The sequence below is a fragment of the Bos taurus genome, chromosome 29, assembly GCF_002263795.3.
Source record: "Bos taurus isolate L1 Dominette 01449 registration number 42190680 breed Hereford chromosome 29, ARS-UCD2.0, whole genome shotgun sequence".
Classification (NCBI taxonomy): Eukaryota; Metazoa; Chordata; class Mammalia; order Artiodactyla; family Bovidae; genus Bos; species Bos taurus.
In genome coordinates, this window is record NC_037356.1 from 24032656 (window position 1) to 24049101 (window position 16446).

Genomic DNA, 16446 nt, shown 5'->3' on the forward strand with positions numbered 1-16446 from the left:
AGAATGCCTGAATCCCACACTCAACTCCCTGTCTGCAGCTCTCCCCACGCAGTGACTTTTGTCAAAGCATTTCTTTGATTATGCCACAACTCTACTTCAAAATCTTGCTTTTGAGTCCCCAGATAAATGCTGTGTTTACTTCATGACTCTGCATGTGCAATCCCCTTTGGCAGGTATGTTCTTACCTATCTTGTCCACATGGCAAACTCCTATTCATCTGTCAACACCCTACTCAGCTCTTTCTTCCCCTATAAAGCTTTCCTAACACTCACACACACACCCAAGTTTCTGATGGATTGATCACTCCCTTCCCTGTGCCACCTCTGCATTTCACATAGCATGCATGCTGCACAATACTCTTATAATGAGATGGTATAAATATCTCCCTGGATAGTATGCGGTAGAGGAAACAATTAAAAGCATTAGCTCTGGAGCCAGATGACCTGAGTTTTATTTTGGTTCAGCCAAGGCTGAGAGACCTTGGACAAGTTAGTTCTCCTCTCTGTGCTTCACCTGCTCATCTATAAGATGGGGATCATAGTAGAACCTATGACCGGGGGTTGTTGAAAGAATTACCTGAATTAATGACCATAAAAAGGCTTAACACAGTGTCTGACATAGAATGAAAGATCCACTTTTTCCCACTGTTGTGCCCAGAGGTAAAAACAGAAGTGGGAGAAGAACTTCAATAAGGATGACTAAAGGAATTAAATGAAATGTAATCACCATCATTCATCCCCTGAAACACCTTTGCAGCTTATTTCTACCTCTCACCCACAGAAACCCTCTATTATCAAATGGACTATCTCCCTCTCCTTCTACCACTTATTTTCCTTTCAAATACTGCCATGGAAAGCTCAAGATTTTCTCTCCATCCTTTCCCTTCTCTCTCATCTCTGATAGCTCCCCTAAATCTATCCAAAAGAATACCAATTCTTAACTTCACGCTGTATGATACTCTTTAGGTACATCCACATCTCTACAAATGATCCGATTTCATTTTTTGTACAACTGAGTAGTATTTCATTGTACCTATGTACCACATCTTCTTTGTCTATTCCTCTGTTGATGGCCATTTAGGTTGCTTCCATGTCCTGGATATTTTAATAGTGCTGCAATAAACAGTGGGCACAGGGAACTCTATTGATGCATTGTGGTAACCTGAATGGGAAGAAACTCCAAAAGGGAGAGGAGATATATATAGATATATAGGGGCAGCAAAAGACATTATATATATATATATATATAGATGATTCATTTTGCTGTATGGTAGAAACACAACACTATAAAACAACTATACTCCGAAAAAGTTAACCACACACACAAAAAAGAGTCTAGGACAGCACTTCCCAGAGATTCTAATTTAATAGGTCAGAGTGGGTCCCTAGGACCCTCAAGAAGGTATCTCAAGAAGCTCACTAGGGGATTCTAATGAGTAGCTAGGTATGTTCAACTCCTTGAATAGAGCAGACACCCAAGAAATGTTTGAGGAATGAAACTCCTGCACCACTTTCTGGACTTCCATGCCCTCAGCTAAGGAATCTAGAAGGCTCTCTGGAGTTTACTCTGATGCATTCCAAAAAGATGAAGAGCCCAGTATCAGGAATTATGAAACTACCTTGCTCTTGGAGACGGCCCAATTTGTTGGGCCTTTTAATCACAACAAAAAGACAAAGTACTTTTTTCAGGCAATGAGTTGAGATATGGACAGTTAGACCAAGTTCTTTCCTATTTCCACATGGATGCCCTCATCGGTAAGTGCTGCAGCTCCTGAAGCCATGACAAGAGGATGAACATTTGGTAAATGAGCAGACGAACCAATCTGCTTTCACGTATCGGTTCTTGAATCAAACCAGTACTTTTTCTCAGAGACCCTAGGACACTACCCCACCCAAATCCAGAGAGAAGCTTAGGAAATTTTATCTGAAAGGGACAACCAAAAGAAGTATTTTCCATCCTTTATCTGATGTGAAGATATATGAAAACTTCTGTGTATTTTTGAATAAGAGTTTTCATCATATATACATATATATATATATATATAAAATATGAAGTGAAACTGAAGTCGCTCAATCATGTCCAACTCTTTGTGAACCCATGGACTGCAGCCTATCAGGCTCCTCAGTCCATGGGATATTCCAGGCAAAAGTACTGGAGGTGGGTGCCATTGCCTTCTCCATGGGATCGTCCCGACAGGGATCGAACCCGGGTCTCCCGCATTGCGGGCAGACGCTTTACCGTCTGAGCCACCAGGGAAGCTCATATATATATAATTTATTGTAGAAAGAGATTATATATATAGATTATATATATATTGTAGATATAGATTATTATATATTGTAGATATAGATTATATATTGTAGATATAGATTATATATATATAGTAGATATAGATTTTATATATATATATATATATATATATATATATATATATATATTTGCACCCTGCAGTACACCCTTTATATATATATTTGCACCCAGGAGTGGAATTGCCGGGTGCATATGATAATTGAGTAGTGTTCTTAATCATTTATTTGTATTACCATCTTGTTAAACCATAAACATCTCAAACTACTGATCAGAGTTGCTGAGAAAATTTGTATTACCTAGCTAAATGGTTATCAATTCCAAACAAAGGCAAAAAACATACTGATGGTTTAGCTAGCTCATTTATCAGCATCATGATAAAATCTGGTAAGCTTGCTGAAAAGCTTTTTTAAACTTAAAACTCTACAATAAATTAAAGAAAAATGACTATACCACACACTTCTAGTGAGAGGACAATTTGATGATATGTAACAAGAACTTTGCTGGAGAAGGCAATGGCACCCCACTCCAGTACTCTTGCCTGGAAAATCCCATGGACAGAGGAGCCTCGGAAGGCTGCAGTCCATGGGGTCGTGAAGAGTCAGACACGACTGAGCGACTTCACTTTCACTTTTCACTTTCCTGCATTGGAGAAGGAAATGGCAACCCACTCCAGTGTCCTTGCCTGGAGAACCCCAGGGATGGGGGAGCCTGGTGGGCTGCCATCTATGGGGTCGCACAGAGTCGGACACGACTGAAGTGACTTAGCAGCAGCAGCAGCAAGAACTTTGAAAATGTCATCTTCATGGCCCAATAATTCTACTTTGGAAAATTCAAAAAAAAATGTGAAATGAAAAATGTCTCACAAAATATGTTAAAGTGAAAGTGAAGGTGTTAGTCATTCAATCATGTCTGATACTTTGGAACCACATGGACTGTAGCCCAGTAGGCTCCTCTGTCCATGGGATTCTCCAGGCAAGAATACCGGAGTGGGTAACCATGCCCTCCGCCGGAAGATCTTCTTGAGCCAGGGATTGAACCCAGGTCTCCTGCACTGAAGCCAGATTCTCTACTCTCCAAGCCACCAGATTTTGAAAATATCAGTCTCTTCATCCAGTAATTCTACTTTACAGAATTCAAAGAAAATATAAAATACAAAAATGTGGCCTCACAAAAAAAACATATTATTGAATAGTGATTTATAATAATGAAAAGCAGAAAACAATCTAGGTATCCAACAATTGGGGATTAAGTTATGCAACAACCAAACAGAACACTATGAAGCTCTTTAAAGTGAAGTTCATACAGTTTTTAAAAGCAGAAAACTATACTTAAGTGATAATGGCAAATCAATAAAGTAGGTTAAAATTATCTATACAATAAGAACTCAACTGTGCACAAAATAAAAGTTTTTAAAAAATGAAATCCACTATGATTTCAAGTGTTTGTTTTCAAGTGGTGGCATTATGGGTAATTTTCCATCTTTATCTTTACCCTTCTCTGTGATTTCACATTTACAATGACACAGAACAGCTGGAAGACTCACCTATGCCCATGTCCAAATAACATCCGCCAAGAGACAGCATTTACAGATCCACGGAGTTCAAGATAATAGATTAAAAATGCCTCATGGTTTTTAAACAAATCCCTAAGTTTCTCAACTTATTCCTCTGCTATTATATAGAATACATCAAGATAGAAAAATAATCTAGACAGTCAGAATGGCTGCGATCCAAAAGTCTACAAGCAATAAATGCTGGAGAGGGTGTGGAGAAAAGGGAACTCTCTTACACTGTTGGTGGGAATGCAAACTAGTATAGCCACTATGGAGAACAGTGTGGAGATTCCTTAAAAAACTGGAAATAGAACTGCCTTATGATCCAGCAATCCCACTGCTGGGCATACACACTGAGGAAACCAGAAGGGAAAGAGACACGTGTACCCCAATGTTCATCGCAGCACTGTTTATAATAGCCAGGACATGGAAGCAACCTAGATGCCCATCAGCAGATGAATGGATAAGAAAGCTGTGTTACATATACACAATGGAGTATTACTCAGCCATTAAAAAGAATACATTTGAATCAGTTCTAATGAGATGGATGAAACTGGAACCTATTATACAGAGTGAAGTAAGCCAGAAAGAAAACACCAATACAGTATACTAATGCATATATGTGGAATTTAGAAAGATGGTAGCAATAACCCTGTATACGAGACAGCAAAAGAGACACTGATGTATAGATCAGTCTTATGGACTCTGTGGGAGAGGGAGAGGGTGGGGAGATTTGGGAGAATGGCATTGAAACATATATAATATCATGTATGAAACGAGTCGCCAGTCCAGGTTCGATGCACAATACTGGATGCTTGGGGCTGGTGCACTGGGACGACCCAGAGGGAGGGTATGGGGAGGGAGGAGGGTTCAGGATGGGGAACACAGGTATACCTGTGGCAGATTCATTTTGATATTTGGCAAAACTAATACAATATTGTAAAGTTTAAAAATAAAATAAAATAAAAAAAAATAATAAAAGCTGCAAAAAAATAAATTAATTAAAAAATGACATTATCTTAATAAACAAAGATTACAATTAAAAAAAAAACAAAAAAAGAAAAATAATCTATACATATTATTCTAAAAACTATCTTTCCATCATGGAATCAAACTATAATCTCAACATCTGGGCCCTTGATCTATCCATAACTTCCAAAAGTGCTTGGAATAAAAACAAGAAAGTTTCTTTTAGATTAACTTGGAGTAAGCCCTCCAGAGTAGTGGATGTACCATATCAACTATAAAAGGAAGACACTTTTCAAAGTTCCTTTTGAAAGGATATAAAAAAAGATTGGGCTGGTACAACCAGACAGGCTATCTGCATTCCCACTGTCATATTAGGGGACATGCTGTTCTTGACAAAAAGTTAGTGTTTTGAAGATCTAGTAATGATGGTGTTTTCTGGCAGAGAAATGATTTTGAAAATTATCCATCAGATGGCACATTTCTAAAACTTTCCTTTTTCAGTGAAGAGCTTATGGTCTGATAAAAACACTAAAGGCTCTGTAGTCAGAATTTGCTTTATATTTCACCTCTGTCACTTACTAGCCTTGCACACTTGATGAGTTATCTTCCCTAAACTTCCTATAAAGAGTGATAATAACAATCCCCCCCCAATATTCCAGTGAGGACTCAATAAACAGAAGGAAACCACTTAACACAGTAACTGACACATACCATACCAATAATTCCAAATGACAGCTTTTACTTTTCATGCTTATTTCAGTGTTCATTTCACCATTTCATTTGAAATAGAGTCCTCTGTAATACAGAGGGAAAAGGATTTTTAAATCATTGCAAAATTTGGACAAGCCAACTTTGAAAGAAATTGTCTTAATATTTTAACTGAAGTTCAATCTTGAAATTCCTAAGAAATGCCATTTAATAATAGGAAACCTGACTAAAATCTTGGATAGCCAAAACACAGAGCGTGGGCCTTGCCTTGATCGATCAAAATGAATGGACCCGGGGCTTCCTCGGTGGTGCAATGCAGGGAACAGGGGTTCAATCCCTGGTCTGGGAAGATCCCATAGGCCGCAGAGTAACTAAGCCTATGTGCCTCAACTACTGAGGACCATACACCTAGAGCCTGCGCCCCACAATGAGAGAAGTCACCCTGACTCGAGAAAGCCCACACGCAGGAACGAGAACCCAACACAGCCATGAATAAACGTTTAAGAAAAAAAAATGAGGAGACCAAAGCACATGGAGCCTTGGAGTCATTACTTCACAGATCAACTCCACCCACCCCCAGCTGTTTGATCCTGGGCAACTGGCTTAATACTTGTCAATGCCAGTTCCCTGTACAAAAAAAAAAAAAAATGGAAATAATAGTAACTAAGGTTGATGTGAGGATTTAAAAAAAAAAATAGCCTCTGTAAAGTGTCTGCACATCACAAGTAATCAATTGCTAGTATTGATATTTCATCAATGTTGCTCAGTTGGGGGTCTGATAAAAGAGGGAATAAATCAATCTCGAAGCACTGAGGGCCACCCTGACCCTCAGTCAGTACTTACGTCGGCAGACTTTGCAGCACTCGCCGGCAATGTGCACGGGGAGGGAGTCTGGAGAGCAGTTGAGGGGGGGACAGGACATCCTTCGGCATTCCACAGCCCCGCTCTGAGGAAGGAAAGGCAGGAAAAAGCATCTCAGCAGAGGTGACCTCAGCAGGACAAACCTCATTCCATCCCAGAAACTTCACCAGGAAAACAGGAGTGCAAGGAGTTTCTGGGGCTTCCCAGGTGGCTCTAGTGCTAAAGAACCCGCCTGACAAAGCAAGAGACCTGAGATGCGGCTTCAATCCTTGTCGGGAAGATCTGGAGAAAGGCATAGCAACCCACTCTACACATAATTTTCTCCAGCCCATATGAAACCGTGCCACCTCAATTACTTGTCTGCTATACATCACCAGCTTCATTCTGCCCATCAGACTACGCAGATTAGGCAGAAACAAAAGCCTATTTTTAGAAGAATATAAGTAACACCTTTTGCAGACCCTGAAATCACTGTTGAAGTACTAACAATCGTTTTGTATTTTTGCAGACAAACGATGTCATTCATTAGGCACTTATCAAATAATTTCAGCTTGACGGGGTTTACATACTAATGTGGGGTGAGGTGGGGGTTCTATAATTCTCCAAAACAGATCAAATAATAGATACAAATAATACAAATAGTAGATAATATGAGAGTCAGGGGGTCCTACAATTCTCTAAAACAGATAATGGACACCTTGTAAAATATAATGAAGACACCTAGAAACTAATTAACTTCCTTTTAAAATGTATTCTAGCAGAGAAAAGCTGTGACTCAAGTGAGCCACTCAGTTCAGTTCAATTCAGTTGCTCAGTCGTGTCTGACTCTTTGCGACCCCATGAACTGCAGCACGCCAGGCCTCCCTGTCCATGAACAATTCCTGGAGTTTACTCAAAAGCATGTCCATTGAATCGGTGATGCCATCCAACCATCTCATCCTCTGTCGTCCGCTTCTCCTCCTGCTCTCAAGCAATCCCAGCATCAGGGTCTTTTCCAAGAAGTCAATTTTTCACATCAGGTGGCCAAAGCATTGGAGTTTAAGCTTCAGCATCATTCCTTCCAATGAATATTCAGGACTTATTTCCTTCAGGTTGGACTGGTTGGATGTCCTTGCAGTCCAACGGACTCTCAAAAGTCTTCTCCAACACCACAGTTCAAAAGCATCAATTCTTCAGTGCTCAGCTTTCTTTATAGTCCAACTCTCACATCCATATATGACTACTGGAAAAACCATAGTCTTGATTAGACAGACCTTTGTTGGCAAAATAATGTCTCTGCTTTTTAATATGCTGTCTAGGTTGGTCATAACTTTTCTTCCAAGGAGTAAGGGTCTTTTAATTTCATGGCTGCAGCCACCATCTGCAGTGATTTTGGAACCCAAAAAAATAAAGTCTGACACTGTTTCCCCATCTATTTGCCATGAAGTGATGGGACCAGATGCCATGTTCTTAGTTTTCTGAATATTGAGCTTTAAGCCAACATTTTCACTCTGTTCTTTCACTTTCATCAAGAGGCTCTTTAGTTCTTCTTCACTTTCTGCCATAAGGGTGGTGTCATCTGCATATCTGAGGTTATTGATATTTCTCCTGGCAATCTTGATTTCAGCTTGTGCTTCCTCCAGCCCAGCGTTTCTCATGATGTACTCCAAAAATAAGTTAAATAAGCAGGGTGACAAAATACAGCCTTGATGTACTCCTTTCTCTATTTGGAACCAGCCTGTTGTTCCATGTCCAGTTCTAACTATTGCTTTCTGACCTGCATCCAGATATCTCAAGAGGCAGGTCAGGTGGTCTGGTATTCCCATCTCTTTCAGAATATTGCACAGTTTGTTGTGATCCACACAGTCAAAGGCTTTGGCATAGTCAATAAAGCAGAAATAGATGTTTTTCTGGAACTCTCTTGCTTTTTCAATGATCCAGCAGATGTTGGCAACTTGATCTCTGGTTCCTCTGCCTTTTCTAAAACCAGCGTGAACATCTGGAAGTTCACGGTTCATGTATTGCTAAAGCCTGGCTTGGAGAATTTTGAGCATTACTTTACTAGCATGTGAGATGAGTGCATTTGTGCAGTACTTTGAACATTCTTTGGCATTGCCTTTCTTTGAGATTGGAATGAAAACTTACCTTTTCCAGTCCTGTGGCCACTGCTGAATTTTCCAAATTGGCTGGCACATTGAGTGCAGCACTTCCACAGCATCATCTTTCTGGATTTGAAAGAGCTCAACTGGAATTCCATCACCTCCACTAGCTTTGTTCGTACTGATGCTTCCTAAGGCCCACTTGACTTTGCATTCTAGGATGTCTTGCTCTAAGTTAGTGATCATAAAATCATGATTATCTGGGTCATGAAGACCTTTTTTGTATAGTTCTTTTGTGTATTCTTGCTACCTCTTTTTAATATCTTCTGCTTTTGTTAGGTCCATACCATTTCTGTCCTTTATTGTGCCTAGCTTTGCATGAAATGTTCTCTTGGTATCTCTAATTTTCTTGAAGAGTTGTTCCCATTCTATTGTTTTCCTCTATTTCTTTGCACTGATCACTGAGGAAGGCTTTCTTATCTCTCCTTGCTATTCTTCGGGACTCTGCATTCAAATGGGTATATCTTTCCTTTTCTCCTTCACTTTTCGCTTCTCTTTTCACAGCTATTGTAAGGCCTCCTCAGACAACCATTTTGGTTTTTCGCATTTCTTTTTCTTGGGGATGGTCTTGACCACTGCCCCCTATACAATGTCACGAACCTCCATCCATAGTTCTTCAGGTACTCTATCAGATCTAATCCCTTGAATCTATTTGTCACTTCCACTGTATAACTGTAAGGGATTTGATTTAGGTCATACCTGAATGGTCTAGTGGTTTTCCCTACTTTCTTCAATTTAAGCCTGAATTTGGCATCAGGAATTTATTATCTGAGCCACAGTCAGCTCCCAGTCTTGTTTTTGCTGACTGTATAGAGCTTCTCCATCTTTGGCTGCAAAGAATATAATCAAGCTGATTTCGGTGTTGACCATCTGGTGATGTCCACGTGTAGAGCCTTCTCGTGTTGTTGGAAGATGGTATTTGCTATGACCAGGCATTCTCTTGGCAAAATTCTATTAGCCTTTGCCCTGTTTCATTCTGTACTCCAAGGCCAAATTTGCCTGTTACTCCAGGTATCTGTTGACTTCCGACTTTTGCATTCCAGTCCTCTATGATGAAAAAGACATCTTATCTGGGTGTTATTTCTAGAACGTCTTGTAGGTCTTTAGATAACCATTCAACTTCAGCTTCTTCAGCATTACTGGTCAGGGCATAGATTTGGACTACTGCAATATTGAATGGTTTGCCTTGGAAATGAACAGAGATCATTCTGTCATTTTTGAAACTGCATCCAAGTATTGTATTTTGGACTCTTTTGTTGACTATGATGGCTACTCCATTTCTTCTAAGGGGTTCTTGCCCACAGTAGTAGATATAACAATCATCTGAGTTAAATGCACCCACTAGGTAGTTTAAAAACCAAAGGCATCCCTTCCCCCTCTGAGACTCTGATCTCCAAACAGTCAGATTCTTAACATTAGATCATGTTATTAGAGTGTGTTTGCTTTCCCTTGACAAGTACTTGTAGTTATAAGGACACTTTAACTTACCTTTACAATTGCTGCTATTAGTAAATAGACAGTAAAAAGGTAGTACACTGTAAGTCGGCTTTATAAAGAAACAGGTTACGCAATCATCAGCAGAACTGCCCTCTTTAAACTGTTAGTCTATTTATGTACAAAGAGGCTTACTTTGCACGTGCAGTTCCTGCAGTGATCACCGTCGACCCAGGAGTCTTGGTCTCTATAGAGCAGTCCACTCACTTGACAGGTCTTCTCACAATGACAGTTTTCCAACTGACTAAGTCTTGTTTCTGCATAGTTCAGCTGCAAGCAAGAGTTGCTACATGTAATTTCTGTAATTCAACTGTGTTGTCCTAACAAAGCTAATCACAAAAAAAAAAAAAATAAATCCACGCAGGAGCGGGTAGGGGGGAAATGCTCAAAGCAGTTCACTGATTCTCAGCCAGATCTGTTTTTTGGGGTTTTGAAGGGTTTGGGGTTTTTTTTTTTTTTTTTCTTTTTTTTATTTCACACAAGGTAGAATCATTCTGAATTGAAGACGTATTGGTTCCCGTGGTCTAATGAGCACCAAATGAGACATTAAACTATCTCAGGGACCCCATGGGTGTTTATCAACACACGCTTTCAGCTCAAGCCCACAAGAAACCACTTGTAATGAATGAGTTCAAGGACTGGTTTCAGTGTTTACAGGTGATCTAATCAGCAACTCTGAAGCACTTACATTTATCTCCTACTATCCCGTCCCTGTTCTTCACACACTAACCAAAGTGTCATGGTTTACAAGCTGGGACATCACTGCTTCTTCTTTTATGAAAAATGCTGGGAAGCTGAAGCCAGAAAAGGGGTGAGTCAGAGGCAGATCTGATTTCTCCCCGGTTCAGGATTCTCCACATAGAATGTCCCAGGAATCCACTTTGGCATTCAGACAAGGTCGAGAGAGGCAAACAAATCCCCAGGTGAGATGAGGATTTTGAAAAATAGCCTTTTTCCTTTTTCTAGGTCACTCACCTGCTCCCATTAAACATCTCTGATTTGAAAGGGTTTATGATGTTTGAATGACATCACAAGTAATCCTTTCAAGGGATCATCCAGCCTCTCTTTGCACCCCTAACTGTGATAAAACATTCATTACCTTCCAAAGGAGGCTACTTCTCTTGGCTAGCTCAAGATGTCTGAAATGTCTTTCTGGCTTGAGCTGTGTAGTTCCTCTCCATTTTTCCTATTAGATCTAGTTTTGCCTTGTAGCCGGTTCTGAGCAAGTCTAATCTCTCTACAAACATTTGAGGTTTCCTCAATGTCCAATGTCCCCATGCCTGCCCCTAACCACATTTGGTCCCACCAGATTCCCCTAATAACTCCTCATGATATGGTTCCAAACTTCTCTCCCGGCCATTTTCCATGTATGTGACTCCAGGTTGCTTCAAAAATATGGTACAAAAAGCCTGAAATCTGGTATGATCACTCTGTTGTCACATCCTAATTTACACTTAGGTGTAACTCGGCTGCATAGTAACCTCAATCTTCTTACACAAAGATCACCAAGAAAAAATACCACTTTCTAAAAATGTATCAGTTTCTTTTCCTTCTCAATCATTTATGTTATACATCCCTGTCTTGAGTATTTTCCCCATACAGGAGATCAAACCAATTCTTGATACCAGCTAAGACTATTTCAGGGTGATATTTGAGTTGCAAGAGTTGAACCTGGCTGACGGCAACTTCTACCATCTTTCTGTATTTTCATTGGTCCTGTCCACACATGCTCCTCTCGCTCATAACAGCACTATTCTCTGGAAATAGAATCCATGTGTAATTCCAACCGTAGTTTTTATCACTTATTCAATCCTCTTCCTCTACACTTTTAAAATTTCTCAAGAGAGATTGTTCCTTGTCTGCCTGTCATGGGTAGTACCAAGAGGAAGGACAAAGATAAAAAAGGATCCTAAACAAACTACATGCAGTATAATCAACCCTGAAAACACTGAGCTGACTATGCCTGAAGTATTATCTTCCTAGGACACCTCTGACACGACTTAGCAGCAGCAGCAGCAGCAAGACACCTCTACTGTACAGGATCTTCCAAAAATTCAGGTCACATTTAAATCTTCAGCCTAGTCATGGAGCTTCCAGAAATGATGATAATTAAGTTATTTGGGAATTCTTTACAAAACGCAGATAACATAGACTTCCAAAAGTCTGGTGACACCAAGTGACCAAAACCATATATTGGTAAGAGATAATAAGAAGGGGGGCTTCCCTTGTGGCTTTGCTGGTATAGAATCTGCCTGCAATGCAGGAGATCTGGGTTCAATCCCTGGGTCGGGAAGATCCCCTGGAGAGGGAAAGGCTAACCGCTCCAGTATTCTGGCCTGGAGAATCCCAGGGACTGTATAGTCCATGGGGTCACAAAGAATCGGACACAACTGAGCAACTTTCACGAATAAGAAGGGAGTGGTGACACAGCACATGTTATCTTGACCGCATTTCTATCGCCTCAGCAGTTCCTGCATAAGGCAGTGATAGTCCTATGACCCTGGAATGAACAAGAGCATAACTAGAAGGGAATCTTCCCTAAAAGTGGTTCTGCATGAGGAATCCATGAGAGGAAACTGCGCATCTTACTCTGGAACAACTCTAGGGACTGTATCACTCTGAGAAGAGGACTTCTCAAGGCAAGTCCAAAAGGCAATTCTGTATCTATCCCAGTTTCCTGAAAATCCAGGAGCTTGCCTAAAGGCAATATTGTCAATTTCCAGTACTACCCACTGAAGCTGAGCTATGCTCACCTCCAAAACTCAATTCCAAGGAAGAGCCTCTAATACAATGGAAGCTATTCCGAAGGCCGGTTTTGTTTCCCTTCTGAGCTTTTTTTCATTTTTAATATACTTAGCCTTCTCTGAAAACAATGAAAAGCCCTAATCTCTGTAATAATAAGAATGCATCAGATAGACTTTCAAAAACAAAGGAACACAGTAAAGCAAAAAGCTAATTTTTCAAAGGCACTTAATATGTAATCTTGCCTTCCTTTTCCCCCCTGCTAAATCCTGAAGCAACAATAAAAGAAAAAATAACTCTGAATAAAAAAAAAATGAATTACATTTTCTGTCACTGGCATTAGCGTGCTGAATTTCTACAAATTCATTTTCAAAAGCTATTTCTACACTACCTGCCATTTTCTCAAGGAATGCCTGCAGATCCAAAATAGATACGGTACCAAATCTGCATCTCTTTCTGTTTTACCTTTGTTCAAGCATTTATCTAAGCAAACATGGAGCGAATCATTTATTCTTAATTCTACACATTCAAAGACAGGCAGCAGAGGCCTTTTTCACAGTAAGAGGTCAATGAATGAAACTAGGTACATTAGTCATGCAATAGATTGCTTTTTTTCCTTTCCTTTGAAATATTATTTATTTGGCATTTGCTATATGAAAGGTAAAAAAAGAGATCTATTGTATTAAACCTTTAAACATAATTGAAAAATCACTATTGAGCTCCTGGAACCAATGAAAATCTCAAAATTAGATATGTTACAAGCTGAAATGCCACCCCAAGTGCTGCTTGATTTCCATAAGTAGATTTGTCAAAGATTTAGACAGAAGTAATCAAGAAATTACCCATCTTCAGCATCTTTTCTTCCTGAGCTTGAAGGGAGACTGGGGTTACAGCACAGGCAGGAGGCAAGATCAGGACACAGCCTGACCCAATCACTGTGTACCTAGCTCAGCAGGTGTGTGGTTCTCCCAGTGTCAAGACTACCTGGGACAATTTCTAGAGTAAGTTAGCGGATTAGTGGTCTCTAGTGGATCACTTAGGGGAGGTGTCAGAGGAGGTGTTAGGGAAGGTACTTTGTTGTACCTTTCCCCCCTTGTAAAGGTATGGCTTTGCCAGACTGTAGGGATTCTTCCCCTGGAGAAGGAAATGGCAACCCACTCCAGAATTCTTGCCTAGAGAATCCCATGGACAGTGGAGCCTGGTGGGCTACAGTCCACGGGGTCGCAAAGAGTCAGACACAACTGAGCGACTAACACACACTGGGATTCTTTAAGAGGCCTCTTCTGCACCCTGGCTCCTGTTACCTGAAACTACATGTGAGCTGCTTCCCTGATCTGTCCTTTCACACATTTTTAATCATCCATACTTTGAAAAGAGAAAAGAAACAGCAAGCCCTCCGAGGCGCATCCCTGAGCTTATGTGGTGTCTGCGCCTGTTTGCTTTGATGTGATTTTGGCTACCAACCCCTGCCTGGCTTCTGTGCTGGGCTCACTCTCTGCTTGGATTCCATGGCTTCCACTATGACCCAAGTATGAGGACTTTCTGCTGCTTTGCAACACCTCCTGGCTCTAGACCAGGGCTCTGACAGCAACTCTCATGCAATCTTCATAAAATGAAGAATAACCATCATCGTTTTATGGATGGGGAAACTGCAGCTGGAAATGAGATCGGTGACTCATTCCAGGCTGCAAACATTGGAAGAAGTGATAAAAATGAGATTCAACATCAGATGAATCTCACTCCAAAGCCCATTTCTATCTTCACCAAGATCTGTATGACTAATGCCTATTTTAATCATGAGTTCAGTTCAGTTGCTCAGTCCTGTCTGACTCTTTGCAACCCCATGAATCGCAGCACGCCAGGCCTCCCTGTCCATCACCAACTCCCGGAGTTCACTCAGACTCATGTCCATCGAGTCAGTGATGCCATCCAGCCATCTCATCCCCTGTTGTCCCCTTCTCTTCCTGCCCCCAATCATTCCCAGCATCAGGGTCTTTTCCAATGAATCAATTCTTAGGGTGAGGTGACCAAAGTATTGGAATTTCAGCTTTAGCATCAGTTCTTCCAATGAACACCCAGGACTGATCTCCTTTAGGATGGACTGGTTGAATCTCCCTGCAGTCCAAGGGACTCCCAAGAGTCTTCTCCAACACCACAGTTCCAATGCATCAATTCTTCAGCGCTCAGCTTTCTTCACAGTCCAACTCTCACATCCATACATGACCACAGGAAAAACCATAGCCTCGACTAGATGGACCTTTGTTGGCAAAGTAATGTCTCTGCTTTTGAATATGCTATCTAGGTTGGTCATAATCTTCCTTCCAAGGAGTAAGTGTCTTTTAATTTCATGGCTGCAGTCACCATCTGTAGTGATTTTGGAGCCCAGAAAAACAAAGTCTGACACTGTTTCCCCATCTATTTCCCATGAAGTGATGGGACCAGGGGCCATGATCTTCATTTTCTGAATGTTGAGCTTTAAGCCAACTTTTTCACTCTCCTCTTTCACTTTCATCAAGAAGCTCTTTAGTTCCTCTTCAGTTTCTGCCATAAGGGTGGTGTCATCTGCATATCTGAGGTTATTGATATTTCTCCTGGCAATCTTGATTCCAGCTTGTGCTTCTTCCAGCCCAGCGTTTCTCATGATGTACTCTGCATAGAAGTTAAATAAGCAGGGTGACAATATACAGCCTTGACGTACTCCTTTTCCTATTTGGAACCAGTCTGTTGTTCCATGTCCAGTTCTAACTGTTGCTTCCTGACCTGCATATAGGTTTCTCAAGAGGCAGGTCAGGTGGTCTAGTATTCACATCTGTTTCAGAATTTTCCACAGTTTGTTGTGATCCACACAGTCAAAGGCTTTGGCATAGTCAATAAAGCAGAAATAGATGTTTTTCTGGAACTCTCTTGCTTTTTAGATGATCCAGTGGATGTTGGCAATTTGATCTCTGGTTCCTCTTCTCTTTCTAAAACCAGCTTGAACATCTGGAAGTTCATGCTTCATGTATTGCTGAAGCCTGGCTTGGAGAATTTTGAGCATTTTGAGCTAGTACTTTACTAGCGTGTGAGATGAGTGCAATAGTGTGGTAGTTTGAGCATTCTTTGGCATTTCCTTTCTTTGGGATTGGAATGAAAACTGACCTTTTCCAGTCCTGTGGCCACTGCTGAGTTTTCCAAATTTGCTGGCATATTGAGTGCAGCACTTTCACAGCTTCATCTTTCAGGATTTGAAAGAGCTCAACTGGAATTCCATCACCTCCACTAGCTTTGTTCGTAGTGATGCTTTCTAAGGCCCACTTGACTTCACATTCCAGGATGTCTGGCTCTAGGTCAGTGATCATACCATCGTGGTTATCTGGGTCGTGAAGATCCTTTTTGTACAGTTCTTCTGTGTATTCTTGCCATCTCTTCTTAATATCTTCTGCTTCTGTTAGGTCCATACCATTTCTGTCCTTTATTGAGCCCATTTTTGCATGAAATGTTCCCTTGGTATCTCTAATCTTCTTGAAGAGATGTCTAGTCTTTCCCATTCTGTTGTTTTCCTCTATTTCTTTGCACTGATCACTGAGGAAGGCTTTTTTATCTCTCCTTGCTATTCTTTGGAACTCTGCATTCAGATGCTTATATCTTTCCTTTTCTCCTTTGCTTTTACTTCTCTTCTTTTCACAGCTATTT

The 16446-nt window shown here is 40.7% G+C and overlaps 1 protein-coding gene across 2 annotated transcripts in view; it reads right to left on the bottom strand.

Moving 5' to 3' along the window:
- Positions 1 to 16446, bottom strand: part of NELL1 (neural EGFL like 1) — a 1045899-nt gene that overhangs the window by 776864 nt on the left and 252589 nt on the right. For both annotated transcript variants that reach the window (XM_024987478.2, XM_024987479.2), the window contains exons 8-9: positions 10168 to 10302; positions 6383 to 6485 (exon numbers count right to left, since the gene is read on the bottom strand). In XM_024987478.2, coding sequence (XP_024843246.1) covers positions 6383 to 6485; positions 10168 to 10302 — 238 coding nt within the window. The remainder of the gene's footprint in view (positions 1 to 6382; positions 6486 to 10167; positions 10303 to 16446) is intronic.